The sequence below is a fragment of the Gamsiella multidivaricata genome, assembly GCF_025024155.1.
Source record: "Gamsiella multidivaricata strain RSA 2152 chromosome Unknown BC939scaffold_31, whole genome shotgun sequence".
Lineage (NCBI taxonomy): Eukaryota > Fungi > Mortierellomycota > Mortierellomycetes > Mortierellales > Mortierellaceae > Gamsiella > Gamsiella multidivaricata.
This window is the reverse complement of record NW_026251739.1, coordinates 174,665-193,412: the sequence shown is the minus strand read 5'-3', so window position 1 is coordinate 193,412 and position 18,748 is coordinate 174,665. Positions and strand designations below refer to the sequence as shown.

The 18,748-nt window shown below is 49.2% G+C and overlaps 8 protein-coding genes across 8 annotated transcripts; 4 read left to right on the top strand and 4 right to left on the bottom strand.

Annotated features, from left to right (window-relative positions):
- The first annotated feature begins 774 nt into the window (after window positions 1–774).
- Window positions 775–3,954, top strand: BC939DRAFT_450932 (uncharacterized protein). The gene is made up of 2 exons (XM_051555594.1): window positions 775–1,193; window positions 1,335–3,954. The coding sequence occupies exons 1-2, from the start codon at window positions 1,174–1,176 to the stop codon at window positions 3,913–3,915; spliced, it is 2,601 nt and encodes an 866-aa protein (XP_051412402.1). The 5' UTR covers window positions 775–1,173; the 3' UTR covers window positions 3,916–3,954.
- A 225-nt stretch (window positions 3,955–4,179) lies between these two features.
- On the top strand, window positions 4,180–4,996 carry BC939DRAFT_450930 (uncharacterized protein). The gene has a single exon (XM_051555593.1). It carries the CDS (start codon window positions 4,331–4,333, stop codon window positions 4,637–4,639), a length of 309 nt encoding a protein of 102 aa, XP_051412401.1. The 5' UTR covers window positions 4,180–4,330; the 3' UTR covers window positions 4,640–4,996.
- On the top strand, window positions 4,985–6,163 carry BC939DRAFT_492865 (uncharacterized protein). The gene has a single exon (XM_051559538.1). It carries the CDS (start codon window positions 5,150–5,152, stop codon window positions 5,999–6,001), a length of 852 nt encoding a protein of 283 aa, XP_051412400.1. The 5' UTR covers window positions 4,985–5,149; the 3' UTR covers window positions 6,002–6,163.
- Window positions 6,164–6,207: 44 nt separating this feature from the next.
- BC939DRAFT_450925 (Phytochelatin synthase-domain-containing protein) lies at window positions 6,208–8,894 on the bottom strand. The gene is made up of 3 exons (XM_051555592.1): window positions 8,159–8,894; window positions 7,661–8,039; window positions 6,208–7,546 (listed from the first exon to the last, which is right to left on the bottom strand). Exons 1-3 carry the CDS (start codon window positions 8,682–8,684, stop codon window positions 6,511–6,513), a joined length of 1,941 nt encoding a protein of 646 aa, XP_051412399.1. The 5' UTR covers window positions 8,685–8,894; the 3' UTR covers window positions 6,208–6,510.
- Window positions 8,895–9,200: 306 nt separating this feature from the next.
- On the bottom strand, window positions 9,201–11,281 carry BC939DRAFT_450923 (uncharacterized protein). The gene is made up of 8 exons (XM_051555591.1): window positions 11,159–11,281; window positions 10,996–11,057; window positions 10,792–10,906; window positions 10,615–10,696; window positions 10,491–10,515; window positions 10,289–10,388; window positions 10,108–10,203; window positions 9,201–9,986 (listed from the first exon to the last, which is right to left on the bottom strand). Exons 1-8 carry the CDS (start codon window positions 11,249–11,251, stop codon window positions 9,414–9,416), a joined length of 1,146 nt encoding a protein of 381 aa, XP_051412398.1. The 5' UTR covers window positions 11,252–11,281; the 3' UTR covers window positions 9,201–9,413.
- Window positions 11,282–11,345: 64 nt separating this feature from the next.
- Window positions 11,346–13,015, bottom strand: BC939DRAFT_450922 (TFIIH subunit Tfb4/p34). Its single transcript, XM_051555590.1, has 8 exons — window positions 12,981–13,015; window positions 12,712–12,886; window positions 12,413–12,621; window positions 12,183–12,313; window positions 11,968–12,093; window positions 11,726–11,861; window positions 11,606–11,642; window positions 11,346–11,514 (listed from the first exon to the last, which is right to left on the bottom strand). The coding sequence occupies exons 1-8, from the start codon at window positions 13,003–13,005 to the stop codon at window positions 11,388–11,390; spliced, it is 966 nt and encodes a 321-aa protein (XP_051412397.1). The 5' UTR covers window positions 13,006–13,015; the 3' UTR covers window positions 11,346–11,387.
- BC939DRAFT_450920 (Rad1/Rec1/Rad17) lies at window positions 12,866–14,504 on the bottom strand. The gene is made up of 6 exons (XM_051555589.1): window positions 14,441–14,504; window positions 14,273–14,342; window positions 13,743–14,176; window positions 13,545–13,653; window positions 13,028–13,464; window positions 12,866–12,917 (listed from the first exon to the last, which is right to left on the bottom strand). Exons 1-5 carry the CDS (start codon window positions 14,458–14,460, stop codon window positions 13,102–13,104), a joined length of 996 nt encoding a protein of 331 aa, XP_051412396.1. The 5' UTR covers window positions 14,461–14,504; the 3' UTR covers window positions 12,866–12,917; window positions 13,028–13,101.
- Window positions 14,505–14,878: 374 nt separating this feature from the next.
- BC939DRAFT_484038 (Nin one binding Zn-ribbon like-domain-containing protein) lies at window positions 14,879–16,351 on the top strand (the record flags this gene model as incomplete). The annotated part of the gene is made up of 3 exons (XM_051559232.1): window positions 14,879–15,023; window positions 15,124–15,871; window positions 15,955–16,351. 3 exons carry the CDS (start codon window positions 14,879–14,881, stop codon window positions 16,349–16,351), a joined length of 1,290 nt encoding a protein of 429 aa, XP_051412395.1.
- Between the last annotated feature and the right edge of the window lie 2,397 nt (window positions 16,352–18,748).

Below are 18,748 nucleotides of genomic sequence, written 5' to 3'. Positions count from 1 at the left end.
ATGGCGACCTATCTGAATTCGGTGGCAGGGGGGCCACTTCGTTTATGCTGCAAAGACAGCTCATAGCAAGTACATGTTGATATTCAAGCAATCCCTCGAGAACCTGATTTGTAAAACTACTCAAAAGGTAGTGGTGGACCAGATCATCATCCCAGTCCATTCGGACGAGGACGAGCAGTGTAGGGATGCCATGGGCGGTTTGAACGAGGCTATCGAGATGGAGCTGGTTCTGTAAACCAACTGTCGCTCGGGCAGCAGGGCGCAGGCCAAGTACTACGTAATCCTGTGAAATAAATGATTCAGAAACCATGTTGACGAGTGAGAGAAAGGATGGAGAGGTGGTTGGTTGCACTACAAGACGCGTAACTGAATACGGTGTCCAAGAGATATGATTGGCTACCTTGAATGGGAGAGGTGGCAGTCTTCTTTTTGCAATGGCCCATTAGACTATCTTCCCCTGCTGTCCTCCCAGATGGCCGTGCACACATGCTAGATGTCCCAAAGTAGGGCTCAGGACGACGGCCAGTCAAAGCTGTTGCACGCGTTTCAAGGGCATAGGCCAGGGAGTGGTTCCTTCCACTGAGGGTCCTCTGTATGGAACGCCCATATGCCTGTGTAAGAGCCCACAGAGAATTAAACCGCGTCTATTTCAAGGAGATCCCGCCCCTCCTTCTAACCATCGCTGCCTCGGCGCACGTTCTTGTAGCATGTCATAGGTTAGCCGTAGTTGGTTGTCTTGAGTCTACTAGGGTTATTTGTACACCATCAACAGGCTTGCTCTGTATGTTTACTCCCATCGGGCCATTTAGACCGGTAGTAGTATCATATGTAGCATCGTAGCATCATGGACCAAATGTTGCGTTATTGCATCGAATCTTATTTGCCTTTGACAGCGGGGCAATATGCGCTGCAATGTAAAACTAATTTCGCCTCGCTTCCCGCTACTTCTCTCCCCACCGTACGATATCTTTAGCACTCCATGACGACGACGATTTCCTTCTCTCTTTATTCCACATCCAACAAAATATCCATTTTGTCCACACTGTACTCCATCGCACCGCACCTCTCGCCATCACACTGCACCGCACCTCACCCCACCACACTGCACCGCACCCCTTCCAACCCTTCCTTCACACCTTTCTTTCAAACGAACCCTTTCTTTATCACAGAACGATGAATGAGATGGCCAAAAAGTAAGGAAACAGTAATTGATTCCACCTTACTCTCTCCCTTTATTTTCAGTCTCTCCTTCTCTCACCCGACTGCTAACACCTCGCTCCATCCTCTCTTCCTTCGAACCAACAACCGTCGCTCTGTGCGCTTCCCCCTATTAGAGTCCAAAATAAGATTGATACTTTCGCTCGGCCACGGCCGGATGCCAAGAGCATGGAGGACCACGGGGACGACTATATTACGCAGGAGCATCATACGGCACGAACGAGACCACACTCCTTCCTATCGACCAGTTTTACCATGGAGGAAAACGACTTCAGTGAAGCACCAGTTACACCTCTATCAGACACTCGTTCAACTCGCCTTTCATGCAGTTCAACCAGCGGTTCTCGGCACAGCCAACAAACGTCGTCATCAGACCACCAGCACTCGAAATACCGTTCCAAGAATAGTCGAGAGTCTGCAGAGTACGATGGATACTGCTCTCGGCCTAATTCGTTCGTATCCACATATCAGCCGAATCTCTCCCATAAGAGCAGTTGGCAGTCTCTCCACTTGGGCGACCACAGCAGGAGGCCCGTCAAGGCAACCCTCAACAGCCCGTCAGAGAAGGAATCTAATGCGGCATTCGACAGGATTTGTTCTCTGCTCACACATTTAATCGTGGACGCATCTACAGCTGTTGGCACAGAGTCGTCGGGAGCAGGAGCGACAGCAACATCGTCAGTGCCGGCCATAGTAACGCCCTTGATGTATGCCGAATCTGAGAGCTCAGAGGAGACCCGGAGTGAAGGTGATGGCGATGTCGCAGACGAAATGAATCATTTGGATCCAATCGACGACAGAGATACGAGGAGATGGGACAGTCGAGTGAGCAGAACCCGGAGCTACAGTGACAAGGGTGTCTCAAAGCGGAGGAGTTTATTCCTAGAGCTCCAGAGCTGTCAACCAGATTTCGGTGATCCGAACGACCTCAACCAGCATTTATGTGAACAGGAGGACGAGCCAATTTTATGTACAGAGTATGTACAGGAGGAAACTTTTATTACGGAGCAGGAGTCTTTGGAGACACCTGCATGGACTACAGCGGAGTCCCTGGCAACTCTTGTTCCCGACGCTGAGGACACTTTGGAGTATTCCGAGACCTATGGGCGCTCGCTGCGCCCCCTAATCAACAGAGGACTCAGGCGATGCGCCAGCTTTCCATCCATGCGGGCAGATATGATCGAGATGGAGCACGCAGAACAATTGCAGGAGGTCATTCAGCTCATGGATACGGAGTTGGATAGAACTGTCGAAACGATCGATGGCCTTACACGAGATCTCATGGCTGTGGCAACACACCAGAACTGGATGCAGATGAAGCTGGAGAGGTCAATGCGATTGCAAGGATTGGAGAGTGAACACGATGAGAACACGCATCCGTCAAGACAGTCCATGGACACAGCTCGACCGTCTATGTCATCCGATGCTGCGACTCGCTACGAGGAGGACGAGATCTCGGGAGAGTTAGAGGATTGGGATGATACAACGTTCTGGGAGAGCAGCGATATCGCCAGCAGCTCCTTGACGACGCTGCGAGGAAATCCATACGGCTCGTTTGAAGATCCCAGCATGTTGAAGAGGGATTCAGACGACGTCGGCTTCGAGTCGAGGTTTGGGCTTCCGTTGGAAAGTCGACCATCGGCGAGGGATTTGTCGACGTATTTTGAGACACTGGAGAAGCTAACAGCTATGAGTCTGGAGCTTGAGGCCCGGAATCTGGAGTACGCACACGGTGAAGAAGGTGACGAAGGCGAAGAGGATGACATGACCCAGCTCGACAAAAGCATCAGCCAGCGGAGCTCTGGGTCCTCATATACCCTAAATAACAATTACAGGATCTCCTCCTCGTCCAATCGCTCCCTCGACACATGCGTTGAGTACTTTTCAGGCCTAAAGGATGAAGAGCGGGATATGCCAAACGGGGAGCTGGATGTCGATATTTTGCCTGTAACAAAGTCTGGAAGCATCGGCTACGATGGTCAGCGGAGCAGCATCACAGCCACCTCCACAATGATGTTCGATGGACGGCGGCAGCGCCGATTCACGATGCCCGCCACATGGCCAACACCGCGTCTCATGGAATCGGGTCAGGACCCACACCTGGAAGAGGAGGATATCCAGATGTCCTCGGAGGGTCATGTCGCTGTTACCAATATATTCAACGTCTACGTGTGCCTGGTACTGATGCTGTTCTGGAGCGTCGCGTTTGTGCTCGCGACTGTATTTGTCATTCCCTCGCTGGCGGGCATGTCGAGGCAACGGGCTGTCAAAGCTATGGAGGATGTAGAGAGAGTATTTGCCGTTCCCGGTTGTGATGTTGGGGCGACTTTGGAGCAACAGCAGCAGCAGGATGTGGCGAGTTATGATGGCCTGGAGAGGTTGCGGTCAGAATACGGTTCAAAATCATACCGCGACTATTGCCGCAGCGGTCTTTTCGACCAGACGATTCGGCTGCGACCGAGGAACCGAGGGCGACTCAACCTGTCGCGACGACAGCGTGATCGGATTGTGGGCCTCAGGAAAGAGGACTGTGGAGCGACACCGATGTCGTTGGGGACGGACTGGTATGGGGGGAATGAGATACCGTCCAGAGACGCATGTCTGTCCCCTGCGGGATCAACGACCTCGAGCACGTTTTCCATGGCCAATTCATCTGCTACTCTGGTGGATTTGGCGTGCTACGGAGCAAGCCTATAAATAAAAGAGCTTAACGGCCTGCTTCTGGTCTTACGGTGATACATGTCTCGTTTTAACTTGAGAATATTATTCTGGTACCGAAACACTGCAGGAGACTGAGTATTCTGGAGACCTATTCTTCAAACGCAGAGACAGAGGGTGTCCGCGGGTTCTCTTTAGGGAGACTTGCAGCTGGGTTGTGTTTCTAAATGGGCCAACCAACGTAGGTTCTGGGCTGTTTTTTTTTTCTTGTGTAAAATGCTCTCAGGTACCAGGATATGTATCGTACGAGACAATTTTTGCTCGTCCATCATGCGCATGTGGATATTCCATTACTCTATCGACACTCATCCCTATCCAAGGATAGACCTGAAGGCGAATGGACTATACTCCGGGTTCAGAGCATCATTTGGCCCATCCTGGTGGTTAAGCGGAAATGCAGTATCACGCCCACATCAAAATTGCTTTATACTGTCGCTGTAGTCTATCCTACATATGTTCTATAACTCCCATGTATGTCTTCTCAATCGGGCCGTCCTGTTTGGCGACTGGCCTTTCGGCTGTCCATATCTTGGCGTCCAGAGGGCGCACACACCAGTTGTTAATTCACATCAGGACATGGCAGGGTATGAGAACAATCTCGCTTTTTGCAGTTCATCTATTTGGTACCAACTGCTATACCGTTGCAATTACTGCGGTCAACATTCTTTATCCTTCGAGCATCGCATCGTCCTCAAGGTATTGAAGAACAATGCTTTTGCTCCTCAATTAGCTCACGACTTGGTCGAAGACGATGTCTCTCAACCCCTCATTCTCCATCCCTACCCTTGCCAGCGAAGCAGTAACAAGAGCAAGAAGGATAGGTCAAAGCTCCTGCTAAAAACACGGGGTGGGGGGCCAGGTCTTTGCGCCTGCGCACTTTGGGCGTTCACCTGCGGGCTCTGGTGCGTGTCTGGTGTTTTTCAGTTTAGGTTCTCGGTCTTCCCTTTTTCCTCCCCCCACAGACCGCTCTCTCTCACACATGCTGACAGATATAGTCTAAAACGATCCTCAAAACTTTTTCCCTCCACTTCTGCTCACTTTATAGGACCCCCCCCCCCCCACCTCCACCTTCTCTCATCTTCACCCACCTCTTCTCTCTCGTCCTTTCTTTCTTTCTTTCTTTCTTCCTTCGCTTCCATCTTCTACCCAGTTCAGCACACATCCCAAGCAGCGCACCTTCACTTGTGCCAGCCAGAGAAGCACACCCTAAAAAATGCTCACTACCAACCGACCGTTTCCAAAGTCCACGACATTCGTGGCCCTCTTCCTCCTCAGTCTCGCCGTGCTCTCATCATCCTCACAAAACCCGGACTTTTATCCCTCATCCGGCGCCTTGGTCGACGCTCGACCCATCGGTCTCACAAAGCGATTCCCACAAACGGGCGGGAACGAGCTCGAGGGACGGCTGCGTCGTGCACCCCACACACCTTACTCGGGTACGACCCAACCATCGCTAGACAAAGGGCTGCAGACCAGTGATGGCGGCGATGGCGGCGATGACGATGCTAGCCATGACTTAGAGCCGGTACAGGACACGGACGACGAGGATTTCGGAGACGAGGAGGAGGACCGGGACTCGGACGATGTCGAGCCCATTGTGATCGAACCCCTCTACCGCGCCCAGGATCTATTTGACGAGGACGAGGACCGCGACGAGGGAATCTTCGCTGAGGGTGTTGCTACCGCTCCTGGTGAAGGCATCATGGAAGAAGAAGACCAAGACAGCGACAGTGATGATGATGGTTACGGACACGGTAGTCTCTGGCACGGATTTGGGCAGACCTCTCGGTTGGGACCCGGTTCTGCACACAACGCAGCTTCCGAGGATGGTCCTAGAGAGCGATGGACTGCCCTGGATGACTGGCTGGAGGAGGAGGAGGAGGAGGAGGAGGAGGAGGAGGAGGAGAGGGACGTCAATGGACTAGACGACATAATGGACTGGGTGGAGGACCTAGAGCATGTGCGGACCCGAAACTCGCTTAGAAACGGTGGACTGCGAGAGCAAGGAACGAGCAATGGCGCGAATCCGTTCCGGCGCCTCTTCCCGGCGTCCTGGAGAGCCTAAGAGGGATCGGCGTTCCTTTTTTTTTTCCAGTGCATTTTCTTAATCCCCTCGCGTCTCTCAGAGTCCTGTTCTCAATGCGCCTTTGCCATGCACATCCGGAAACGAAGCCTTCTCAGAGGAGCATACTGTACATATTCTAATAAAATACTAATATACCAAAGTATTCCTTTGACATGGCTTTTTTGTTTCATAAGAGCAGCCCGGCACTGTTTTTGTTTATGCTGAGAAGCAGCGCAAAGGCTGACAGGGGGACATTTTGTAGTGAAAGCAGAGAAAGAAAGAGAGCAAATTAGTAAAATTAGGCATTGGGCAACGTCCTGGGGTACTTTGTCTGTAAAAGCATGTTCTTGTTCGACGTCGACTCTTGTACACATCATAGCTGTTTTGGGGCGAAGGATAGGTTGGGGGGTACATTATTACAAGCAGCAGCTTATCTGGGAAAGCACTGCATAGTCTAGTCTACATCTAAAGGTAAGGCGGCAAAAGGAAGTTCATTCCATAGGTCTACTTCACTTCTCAGCAATATCTACGGTCTTGGTGCCACAGCAACAGAAGCTGTTCACGAGCTCGACGACCCCAGAGCGCATCCTCTCCACTTCCTCCTTGAGAACACGATGCTGACCATGCTTCTGTCCCTCGTCGCCCAGTGCCGCCCCTCGCAGTTCCTCAAATTGTTTCGATACCTCAACAGGCAAGGTGAGGAACAGCGTGCTCGGAGAACTCATCAGGAACAGTGTACCAAACACCAGAGCTCCCTCGTGCTGCTGTCTTGCCAACCTTGCCTCTTGCGAATTCAAATCGAGACCGTCAGCTGTGACCGGTGCTGGGAATGCTGAAGAGACGAGGGTATACAGCTCCGTTGATTTGATAGAGTCAATCAATTCGCTCGTATCCCGGAGACGATGCGCCTGTTGCTGACTGATCCAGAACGCATATTCACGAGGAACCCCCTGAAGGACAACAGACACCATGTGGTCAAGAGTCTGTGGGTTCTCGGTCTGAATGCGACTGGGCAAATCCTTGCAGAACGTCTGTGCAAGCGATGTCCAACTCATCTTGGCGTCGATCGTGTTGGCCGCTGGATTAGTGGCGCCTACTGTGGATGTACAACCTGAAACAGTAGTAGTTGTAGTAGTCGGGTATGGTCCAGCAGTGGTGGGGATGGGTGTTGAGGTGTTGCTGGCATTGCGAATGATATCCTGAGCTGAGGGCGCGGCCGCAGTATCGATATTCAGTTTCTGAAGGTCCTTCGTGGCAGCGTCCAGGTTCGCTGCTGCTGTCGAGGCCGGACTGGTAGTGGTGGCGGTAGTGTAAGATGAGGAGCTAGGTGCAGTAGATGACTTTGGAATCTTGCACAGCGAAATGGCAGGCTGATCGGGGTTGGCGGACAGAAGGAAGTAGCCACGCGAGGCACCTGTCTCGACATCGATGGGGAACAGAGACTTGTATAGACGCTCCACCGAGACAAAGTACGAAGGATACTTGAATCTCGCCGTGTCTAGCACCAGTACCATTCCTGCCTTAGGCACATATCCGCCGATTGGACTAAACAGATATGATTGATAGAGCACACACACAAAAAAAAGTTAGGGAAATGCATACATACAGTGCATATACAGTGCGGCAACAAGCTGCCATAGCAATGCGGCCTTGGCTTACCTAAAGTGACCGTCGCCAGTCTGGCCCAGGGCCTTCCTTGAGAACGACACTACCATATGGATATCATCTCGACTGCAGACCATCTCCAAGTCTTGCTTGAACTGTTCCAACGATACTTGGTTCGCTCGACGCACCTGAACGTCGCAATGGCACTTGCTCAGACACGCAAACTGATTGAATGTGATTCCCTTGGCCTTAACTTGATCCACTGGTGCACAGCACTCGAGCAGTTCGTCGCTATACCATCTCCAAGCGCCCTTCCATTGCCGCTGCGGGTCGACCTCCAGTGAATTGAGCACCATTGCTAATGAACTAGGTCCACAGAATGCTGGTTCGCTCTGTGTTGTAAAGTTTCCCACGAGGGAAAAGTATCCTTCGCCTATTGTGCACCAATTCGAAAAAAAAGAAGACCGTTGAGATGCTATGCACGGGCTGCGATGCACGGACATGAAGACACAATTAAAGACCTGCGCACGTTTCGAATGCAAATCTGCTTACCATAGCCTTCTTCGAGCATTTCCCTGAAGAGTTGCTTCCCCTCGGGACTCGTAAAACTGACCAAATGCTCAGGTAGCTTGCGGCGGTAGAAAGAGTTCTTGAGGTTGATGTTGTCGCAAGAAGGCTTCTTGACTGCCTGTGCAGAGAGTCCAGTGGGATCGTATGAGAATGGCAGGGAGTTCAGCGGGCGATTTGATGCTACTGCTGCAGCTGCAGCTGCAACAGCCGAATGAGCAGTATTGGAGCTAGACACAGATGTCTTTTGTGCAGCTATTGAGTGTGCTGAGCGAGGGGACGAGACTGCAGGTGCTGCCATCGGTGAGCTGGTCGTTGGCTTTAATGATTTTGCACATGTGGAGAAGAATGCTCTTGAGGGTGAGGCGAGTGTCCTCTGGCGAAGATAGATGTGGCATCCACACGACTGTCGGGCGAGAGAATGTGGTCCACCCTGATAGAAGCGGCAATTGGACGAAAGGGTGCGAGCCATTGCCTTCTTGGTGGCGAGCCGGGTGCAATTGGTGGCCATGTGTGTTTTCTTATTAGATTGAGGAAACGAAAAGTATATATGAGACGAGTTTATGTCTGCGAGGAAAAGGGAAGGAGCGAGAAAAGCAAGGAGGGAGAGTTGGGTGAGCGAAAGAAAGAAAAAGAGATGAGGATGTGTGCAGTCAATTGGAGGAAAGAATGATTAAGAAGGAAGGCGGGCGAAGTGACCCATTTTTCGTGAGGTGTGGACGGAACATTCGGATGGCTTAGGATCTGATAAGCGATTGCTCTGAAAAGTATATTTTTTTTTGGCCCCACTTCCTGTTTCAGCAGAAGTTGGATCTGATAAGGAGCACCCAGCTGATAGAACACTAACCACGAGCGCTTATTTAGCTCAAAAAAAGGACCTATTTGGCTCCCGACCGTCTCCATTTAGATTTATTGATTTTTTTTTTTTAGCTATGGCACCACTAAAGGGAAACCATGTGAACCGCAGCAGGAATGCTATCGTGTAACCCCGCATACATCAGGCACCGTTCCAAGACAAACGCAGCAGGCAGCGAATCAAAAAGTTTACCCCATCATGCGCAGCACTGACTCGAATACTAAAGTTCACCGCCCGACGTTCCTCTTTACAGCATGATATAGTAAGACGTTTTGCTTCTTCGCACGCTCTTGGTACTGTGCCATTCAGCATGCAACACATCACAATCAATGGAACCTTTATTCTCACCAACGACCTATGTGGAGCTCCAGCTGCCGTTCTGCTTCAGATTAAAATCGCATCGTCCATGCCTGTTCCGCTCCCAGATGCTGTCGCTGATCCCACCCCAGAGCCCGTGGGTGACCCTGGACCCGATGTAGAACCCGCATGGGGCATATCAGCCTTTACACGCGATGATGGGTTTGATCGTTCTCGCTCCGCTGCCGACATAAAAGGCGAAGAAACAGAGCTGGGCGCTACAAGAGTCGATGATGAAGATGGATCTGAGCTGGGGTTTCCAAAAACGCCGCCCGACTTTTGACTGGAAACACCTGCAGTTTTCTCAGGGCTCTTGTGTGCCACTGGAATAGTTGTTCTGACGGGAGCTGAAGGCGTCTGCTGAGGGTAGTTGCGTGGCTGTTCCTGCTGTAGTTGCTGTTTTAGTGCCATATCTTCCAGTCGCTTCACACTTGGCGGTGGGGGCATTTTCGACATCAGATCATCCTGTATTGGCCGCACACGGGGGTGCGCCAAGAGCTCTCCCATTGCTGTGGCGAACTTTTTCAAGAGTCGAGTGAGTTCGTAATAGTATCCAGGTGATCGTTGGTCCTCCATTTCTGTCAACCTATCGTACACATGCTGTGCAAAGCAGTTGTAAAAAAAAAAAAAAAAAAAAAAAAAAAGATAGGTCAGTCATGAGTCGTGATTGCTCGCTTTCTTAGAGCAATTGCATCGTCTACCGAGAGCAGGCAAGCAATACCTGAGGTTTGATCGGCCCGGGAACCTCTGCAGCCTTAAGGTGAATGTAGATGCAATCGTAATAGAACCTTCGACTCGAGTATAGCACGTCCAGGACCTAGAAAAATAATTGGGTGAGGTATCAGCTTGCAGCCTGCTGATATCAGAGACCTGATTTTGTACACCACTTCAGATGCCATTACCTCGCGGTCCGGCATACTTGGCAACACGTCTGAGCGTGTATAGATCATAATAGCACGAATGATAGATCCATCGTCTTCATCCAGATTTGCGTGCTCTAATCTTTGGGTGAGTGAAGTTGAGGCAGGGATGGTAAATACGTGCGACTCGCAGGCCAGACAACCCTATATTGTTTTCTCTCGTGCATCGCATGCTGCCACATACATTTCTTTGAATAAGCTGGTGGAATCTACACTTGTGCAGGATAAAAGAAAGACTCTGTGAGACATTAAAGTACCAATTTCGATGGCAGTGGCAACGATCACTGTTTAGGTTCCATCATTCTTACTGAACGCAGTAAACTTCCCCATTGTATAGAGCTCATCGATGACGTGAGATAGCAGCATCGTGTCCGAAGTGAAGTCCATGTGCTGATGAGAGAAGTTGATGAAATGCAGCGAGTTGTTAAAAGATGATACATCTTTGGATTGTAGCACGTCCGACATGGTATTTGTCGATAACGTACCCAAACTGCCCTCTCGCCCAGTATCATGACTGCAAACTCGTGTCCAGAATTCCAGCTCGTCTTTTGCTCGATGAACCACTTCAAAAGCTGCTTTGTTCTGTTGATCCTTGTGTCGCTAAAAGACATGGCGTGATTGAACGGTCAATGCTGTTCCAACATTACGAGGAAGTCCTGGGTACGCAACAGTTGTGAACTACCACTCACTTCATCTTGTCGCCCACCATGAAGCATTCGTCCATAGAAAGATCCAGGTCGATACAGAATATCTATGCAAAAGGACAGAGGTGTCAATAAGCGAGAAAGATAAGGTCTGTCTTTGCAAAGACACTGGTTCTTCCTCCGCGGTATGCTGTTGATGTGTCACTACTATTTTTTCTCGCTGAATCTTTGGAAGGACTTTCTCCTTCTTCCGCTCGACACCGTCAAGGTCATCGTGCTGGGAGAGTACGGGCGATTCCATCCTGCTAAAGTCAAATTGTGAATGAATGAGAGGTACTATGCATGCATGCACGTATCTTAAAATAAAATAGCCGTGACCAGTTTGAACACGGCGCCACCAAATTACACTGATGCACTCGAGTTTATTTTGAAATACTCTATGTAGCTGCAGAAGGCATTGGTGTGCTTGGCGTACTCGACCTCGGGGAGCCGGGATTAGATGCGGCTGATTTTGCACCCAACCTTCTTGCGGATGAGAGCAAAGGCTGGAACGCAAACTTGGTCCTATTCCGTGTAAAAGAGTCTTGGTTGTTAGACGCCCATACCACACCAACTTCATGATCCCTACGAGTATGCATCTCAAAAGCACACAAACCTGCACGTCGAACAGACAGGAGAGAAGCCGCAGAAAACTAGACCAGATCAAATAGATGCAAAAAATAAGTCATAGCTTCACCATAAAACCATATCCAACTGAGGGGTTATCACCACATACTTGAGAGACACACAGAACACACGTATCCAATATCGACAATCTTCTTGTGGCAGAAGCATGCTGCTCGGAAGTCGACCTGGTCCTGGCCTGGCAGGTACAGATAGTTCCTCGAATACATGTCTGGCAAAAATGAAAACTAAGCAGCATGTATAGAGGCACATGCATATTAGCAGGCTATAACCAGTACATCGAAAGGCCAAATCTTAGGCGAAAAAGACTTTGCAATCGTCGCGGAATCATACCATGAGAATCTGCAAGAGACCGCGTGGATCATTCGGCCTCAGGTAAATACCCTCGGTAATATGCGCAGCTTGCTGAAGAAAGACCGCGTCTTCGCCCCAAAATTTGCACACATCGATGGGAATATCCTAGTACAAAACATATTGATAAATATATCAGAATTTGGTGGCAATCGACTTCAATGACCCTCCTCAGGCGCAGCTCTCGGTAAACTTACAGCTTTTTGAGCCGAAAAAATGCAGTTCATGATGGGGATATAATCCGAAGAAGAGTCTGGTGATACTGTCAAGACCAAGATCCTAGGTTTAACATGCCCCATCCCGTCCGATTTGAGTGCCTGATTGATATCTATAGACAACGCAAAAAAGTGAGCGACCATTTCCAGTGGAGGGCAATACGCTTGTAAGCGCAGACAACTGTTATTCCTATCTCGTCCAGAAGACTTACAGCAGAGTCCAAGTGATAACGAGGCGGCAATCTTGGAAGATCCGAGGTCCTTCTCTTCCAATGTTGGGCGTGGATTCTGTAACAACTTTGCGATTCCTGATCTGACGGCGTCATCCACAACTTTGAACACCTGATAGACATTGGCATCCTTCTTTGTCTGTACTTTGCTTCCTGGTGCTGTCTCATTCAATGTTGGGTATAAAAACTTGCTGTATAGAAGGATATTGACAAATAAGTATTGGCCCAAATCCGGTTCCTATTCGAAGGGGGAGCCCGCTTTGATCCTTGTTTCCACATACCTGACGCCAACATGGCTTGCAATGACTGCCAATTTGTTATCGTGCCGCCCAGCAAGGTGTGCGTTCATGAAGGCGAGGATATGCTGGAGCGCTTCGTTGAGTTTTAGTGGCGCCGAAGGGTGCTCCCATTCGAATGGGTTTGTGTCCAACACAATCACCAGGAGATTCGAATCATCTATTTCCAAAGTGAATGTTCATTAGCCAAAGTAAGTTTTTCTTCGCGAGCCTGCGTCCGTTGAATACTGGTCTTCCACCCGACCAAGACCTGCCTTCGTTCGATGTGTTGTCCTTCATATTGAGAAGTTGTAAGCTATAGAGTTGCCCTCCTTTCAGCTGTGGTTTTATACCTTGTAACAGTTGGCTACACGTGATGAATGTTCTTTATTGAGGTCAATCCAATGCCTCAAGAGGCGAAAAAGAGTATTCTGCGAAAAGGTATTTGTGCTCTACAACTGGCAAGAGAAACTGGATTCTCATAAAGTCCTTGGAGTCGATTGCCATGTTGGCCTTAGTGGCCATGGGGCACACACGAAGGACATTCAGAACGTGCGAGAAATTATAGCTAATCTCGATTGGCCGATTGTACTGATAGACAAATGTCTCAATGACATCGCCCTGCGAGTAGTTGACATCCAGGTTCTCGATTGTCCCCAGACTTGAGATTCGCAGATGTGGGATATCTGGTGAAAGCCGGATTACGACGCGATCACTTGTGGCATCCAGGTCCCTCAACCCTTCTTCTAACCATTGGGCCTAGAAAAAGGAACATGTCAGCCAACAGTTCCTGAAGGTTACCGCAAAAGTAGCATCATGGGCTGAAAGGCTGCCATTACCTTCATGATAATTTTTGAGTGGTTTTCCTCGTTGAACTCAAAGTCGACCGGCGGCTCTGGATCAAAGGTTGGGATCCCACAAGTTGTCACGACCCCGTCGTCTTCCAGTCTAAGAGTAGCCAGGAACAATAGATAAATATTAGCAGAGCACCAAGAGTCTATCATGTTTCTCTCTCTGTTGATCAGTTTGCCACTTACGTGAGATTGAATGTGGTCCCAGTTCCATTGTAGCTTAATTTGATGGCTGTTACTGGACCGGAATTGAGACTCCCTCCTATTGCTCCCCCAGTGCCATCTCCGGTATATATGCTCGACGACCCGGCTGTTCCGAACATGTTGAGACAACTCAGTAGGGTTGCCAGATTGATCCCAAAATTGGCTGTTCCGTCAGGGCTGTATCCGGGAGGCATCCTTTGGCTGTAATATTGATTCGAACCATGCTGGGATCCAGACTGGGAGACGAAGCGCGGTTCCTGCTGCGACTCTGAATTTAAGGGTGCACCGTCTGTCATCGGGGGCATGAAATTAAAGTCTTCAAAGATTTGTTTCTGTATGAGGCATCGCCCAAAGAGACAGCGCGACTCTTCCAATATGAAGGTCAGGCCATCAGGCGAGATCCTGCATGTCGCTATCTAGAATGTCGAGGGCAAGTCCTGCGTGAGTCCCTGGAGCCATGAAGGCCACAGTAATGCCCGGAATGAATTGAGGCATATGGCGAAGGTCCTTACGTCTTTGAAGTGGATGGATTTTATAACGGCAGCGAGGTGTCGCACGTTTCGCAGTCGTGCAGTGAAACGGCTTTCGGAAACGAGAAAAGAAGGCGATCAGCAAGATAGAGGAAAGGATGAAAGTAAAGGTGGATGCATGAACTTAGCGGCTAATGTTGAAGCACTCACCACTGGTTTTCAGATGACATTTGAATGCTGTGGAGTGCGTGGTGAGAGTGCAGGGACAATGGAGTTGGAGGAAAGAAAAGTAGGTCGCTTACTACAAACCTAAAATACGCGTCTCTCAAAAATGGTGGCAAAAGAGGGACTGTGTTTGCCCTGTGGCTTGAATAGTTAAGGCATTTTTTTTTCCAAGTAAACAGCAATGGTTGCCCAGTGGTCCACCCTCTGCTCCCAGCTGCGTTCATTCGTTTCCTCTTTTTTCGCCAACCCAAACTACCTCCTTTCGCAAAATACACAGCAGCCATGGCAGCAACCGAGCAGAATCAAGGGCCCGCTGCAGTCGCGCCCTCCACGGATAGTAATCCTTTTTTAACCGCGGACGATATCAATGACAAGGCCGTGCATCTGGTTCTGGATACATCCCCCTTCTTGCGAGGAGGTGCTATGAAGTTGAGAGCTCTGGCGGACAAGTTCTACACCATTCCGGAGGTTCTCAACGAAATCAGAGACAGACAGGCTCGTAACGACCTAGCCATGCTTCCCTTTGATATCCAGGTCATCAACCCAACCGAGGCCTCTGTTCGTGCAGGTAAAGCAGAAGCGGCTACCTGTATTATAATCATCGACATCTGTACCTGGACCCAGTGAGCTCACCCAATTATAATCTAATAACCTCAATCGAAACCTAGTCGCTGCATTCTCGAGAAAGACCGGTGATTATGCTGTCTTGTCTGCGACCGATCTGCGTGTTTTGGCCTTGACCTACCAGCTTGAACTCGAAAACTGCGGTATGAAGCGTATTCGAACGGAGCCCCATCGACCCAATGTTCAAGCCGGGAACAAGAAGCCTGCACCACCAAAGCGTACCAAGCACTCTGCCAAAGAGATCACTGGGGATTTTGAGGAGGACGAGTCGACTGAGCAGACCAAGGAGGGCCAGGAACAGCAAGAGACTAATGAGCAAGGCAACACTGTTTTGGTGGAGGAATCAGATGATGAAGATGAGGACGAGGTGCAGGTGCAGGACATTACAGATAAGCTCGATAATATGTCAACAGCCGAAACTGCAGTAGAGGAGCAGCAAGCCAAATCTTCAACCACAGTAACCGCATCTGAATCAGTAGAGGCATCAGAGGACTCCACTGCAAATGCCGAGGTCAATGAGGGCGAAGAAAAGGTAGAAGGCCAGGGAAACGAGGACGACGATGATGATGGCGAGTGGATCACGCCGGAGAACGTCAAAAAGTTCAAGCGCCATGGTACATTGAAGTCCAAGAAGAAGGTCCGCCAGCCACAGTTCATGCAAGTTGCCTGTACGACAGGGGATTATGCCATGCAGAACGTGCTTTTACAGATGGGGCTCAACCTGTTGTCGATCGATGGACTCCGGATCAGCAAAGTCAAGAGCTGGGTTCTCCGCTGCCATGCCTGCACTAAGTAAGCGATATAAATCTCTGGACAGGGGTCTCTGCTCATAAAAGGGGCGATTGCTAACATATAACGATATCTTCATACAATAGGGTCACATCCGATATGGAGAAAAAGTTCTGCCCGAGCTGTGGAAACTCTACCCTGATGCGCACATCAACCAGCACAGATCAGAACGGCAACGTGAAGTACTATCTGAAGAAGAATATGGTCTACAACCTCCGCGGCACAAAGTACTCGATCCCCGCACCCAAGGGCGGTCGCAAGAACAACGATCTGATTTTAAGGGAGGATCAACGCGAGTATGAGCTGTCGATGAAGTTCCAGAGGCGGCAAAAGAAGATTGATGCTTTTGACCCAGACTACGTTCCCCGTCTGCTCGAAGGCCAGATCGATGTCAGGAATCCCTTTGGCGCACCAGTGATTGGATATGGAAAAAGGAACCCTAACGCGGTTAAAAAGAACCAGACCTTGAGGAGGAGAAGATAGTGGAGAAGGAAGAAAAATAAAATAAATTGATTGCATGTTATCATAGGAGCCTTTCGTCATGATAAAAGAACGGTTTTGGGACCCGCGAACACGCTTGCCACGCGAAACTGCAAGTGTTTATCGCACGTAACCGTGCTCCAGATCGCGCACCGTTTGTTTTTGAGGCCTTCGAATAAGCTTTTAAATCTGTGCAGGATATGTCCAAATGAGGAAGGCGCAGAGAACGATCCTGCTCGTCGTCAGCACGCCAATGTAGCACGCCATTCTGGACAAAGTTTGCGCATTTTGTTTAGTGTTTTCATCCGTGTTTTTTCGGTGTAACCGTTGCATGAACGGCATGACGCTCCCTTCTGATCTCTTTGCCCGAAGGGGCGGGAAGAATGCCCATTGCAATTGGAGAACACTTGTATGTGCAATCGAGGACCCCGAAAGTCTCGATGCAATCTATTGCACATTCAATAAAGTGTCTGTTGATACTTTGAAGTTCAAAGTGATCGATTGAATAGAGCTCTATTCAACAGGATAGTTACTGTTCCTGAGAACAGATCCGCTTTGTATGGCCTCGTCTCGCAAGTGGAGCAGATCGTGTCAACCCTTTTATATCGATGACGAATACCATCGCCTTCATGCACGCCGACTATCTCGAGTGTCACGGGCAGGGTCATCGTAGTACTACCGATCTAAGGGAGAGCGACGACAAAATAGTATCACGCACATGTTAAAGGAAATATTATAACAAAAAGGTGGTCCAAACACAGTTTGACGGATTTTTTGTTCTTTGGGGTTAGAACAAAAGGCCTGAACTAATATTATTGTCATCAGGATTTCGTCCGATGAAGCGCGATCAAGGAAATAAGGTCGCCCATCACGTCTTTCCTCTTTACCTTCATGTTTAACCTACCATACCGACGGCTGCGATTTTGATCGATACCAAGTGCTATGCGTTGCAGGTGTCCCTGCAACCTTGACATACGATCGGATCCAATGACGGCAAAAAAGCATGCATTTAGTCCCACCTTCTATGGCCCCGATGGCAGAAGACGAAAGAAGAGGGAGCGATGGGATCAGAGTTGCCCGAACTTTTTTTTTTGATCGAGGAAGAAAACCTGAAATGCACGCGGAGAACAAATTTGGAATGAGGAAGAACAGCGTTTTTTTTTTTACTTGTATGTTAATCGCGGCTCAAGTGTTTACGATTGAGGATATGGATGTGCATTTGTGCATTTATCGCCGGTAGCCTGAGAGGAAAAAAAGACCTGCAAGATGAGTTCAAACTGTGTTTTGACGCTCCCATGTGCTGCACAGGAGTAACCAGACCTGCATGAAGGACACTGCTGTAGTCTAGGGCCTGCGCAATTGCTCCATGAGAAGAGGAGTCGACGAAGGCGAGTTGGGAGAGAGAAACACCGAGCCAATGGTCGATTGTCATTCCGTATCTGTGTTAAACAGAGTTCCATTGGTCAATAGAGCAGAGCACGGAAGACTTTATTTTATTTTGTTCTTACAAGTGTGAGTTACCATTTACCCATAGCGGATATACACCCCGTCCAGCTCGTTTTCTTCGTGCCTCTTCGCCTTCTCTAGTAGCTCGCCATGCGTGGCATTTCCTTCCTGCAAAGAAAGATTGACAAGATCCCTCTAATATCGTGTCATCGTGCGATTATTTTGTGCATTCTCTTTGTCTATCGTGGGATGGACGCTCTCTTTCGCCTTCCATTACACTTTGTGGCCAATGGTTACACCCTTCATTCCGTTTTCATCACCTTGTTCAACGTATCCTCACTTTTAGCATCCACGACAACCAAAGCACCGCAACGATCTGATCCGTTGCTTCACGCCGTCCATAAAACCGCCGTCATTCCTCTTGCCGTTCACTCTCATTTGCACTCTCTGTTCTTTATTTTATTTTTCTGGCATTTTCACTGGCATTCTTCACTTGCTTTTTCTTTTTTCGCTCGTACACTCTTCTATTACCCACTGTTATCATTAAGGCCGTAATCACAGCAGCTGGGCTTCTCTGCTATTGAAACCACGATCGTTACACCCATACTTTGACCGGACGGCACTGCTGAGAATTAGATTCAGGGACTGAACAGATAACATCATTCAAGTCCTCAGCGTCGCCATATATTTCTTCTTTGTTGTCATTAATTTCCCCCCCCCCCCTTGTATAAAGGCATCCATCCTTCAAATACAAACCTGTTCTTTCACGTCGTTTCTTCATCTTCTCGTGATATCATCCATTCGAGAAGCAAAGTGTTGTCGGTTTTTAGCAGGAAAAAAGAGCAGAGGGCATCCAGGCAACAACTAGCTGCTTTTGTTTTTTTATCCTCGACTTTATTTGACAGTGTCCTCCACACGCTGTTTTCTTTACCACTCTTGCCTTTTTTTTTTTTT

Coding starts and splice junctions, on each gene's coding strand:
- BC939DRAFT_492865 (XM_051559538.1), top strand. CDS start 5,150: ATGCTCACTACCAACCGACCGTTTCCAAAGTCCACGACATTCGTGGCC.
- BC939DRAFT_450925 (XM_051555592.1), bottom strand. CDS start 8,684: ATGGCCACCAATTGCACCCGGCTCGCCACCAAGAAGGCAATGGCTCGC. Junction 8,040..8,158: donor AATGCTCGAAGAAGGCTATG/GTAAGCAGATTT, acceptor GGTGCACAATAG/GCGAAGGATACTTTTCCCTC. Junction 7,547..7,660: donor ACTGGCGACGGTCACTTTAG/GTAAGCCAAGGC, acceptor ATATCTGTTTAG/TCCAATCGGCGGATATGTGC.
- BC939DRAFT_450920 (XM_051555589.1), bottom strand. CDS start 14,460: ATGTCATCTGAAAACCAGTG. Junction 14,343..14,440: donor ATGTCATCTGAAAACCAGTG/GTGAGTGCTTCA, acceptor CGTTTCCGAAAG/CCGTTTCACTGCACGACTGC. Junction 13,465..13,544: donor ACTCAAAAATTATCATGAAG/GTAATGGCAGCC, acceptor TCCTTTTTCTAG/GCCCAATGGTTAGAAGAAGG.
- BC939DRAFT_450932 (XM_051555594.1), top strand. CDS start 1,174: ATGAATGAGATGGCCAAAAA. Junction 1,194..1,334: donor ATGAATGAGATGGCCAAAAA/GTAAGGAAACAG, acceptor TCCCCCTATTAG/AGTCCAAAATAAGATTGATA.
- BC939DRAFT_450923 (XM_051555591.1), bottom strand. CDS start 11,251: ATGGAATCGCCCGTACTCTCCCAGCACGATGACCTTGACGGTGTCGAG. Junction 10,697..10,791: donor TGGGCGAGAGGGCAGTTTGG/GTACGTTATCGA, acceptor TTCTCTCATCAG/CACATGGACTTCACTTCGGA. Junction 10,516..10,614: donor GGGGAAGTTTACTGCGTTCA/GTAAGAATGATG, acceptor GCACAAGTGTAG/ATTCCACCAGCTTATTCAAA.
- BC939DRAFT_450930 (XM_051555593.1), top strand. CDS start 4,331: ATGCAGTATCACGCCCACATCAAAATTGCTTTATACTGTCGCTGTAGT.
- BC939DRAFT_450922 (XM_051555590.1), bottom strand. CDS start 13,005: ATGAAGGACAACACATCGAACGAAG. Junction 12,622..12,711: donor GCAAGCCATGTTGGCGTCAG/GTATGTGGAAAC, acceptor CCTTCTATACAG/CAAGTTTTTATACCCAACAT. Junction 12,314..12,412: donor GTTATCACTTGGACTCTGCT/GTAAGTCTTCTG, acceptor CGTTGTCTATAG/ATATCAATCAGGCACTCAAA.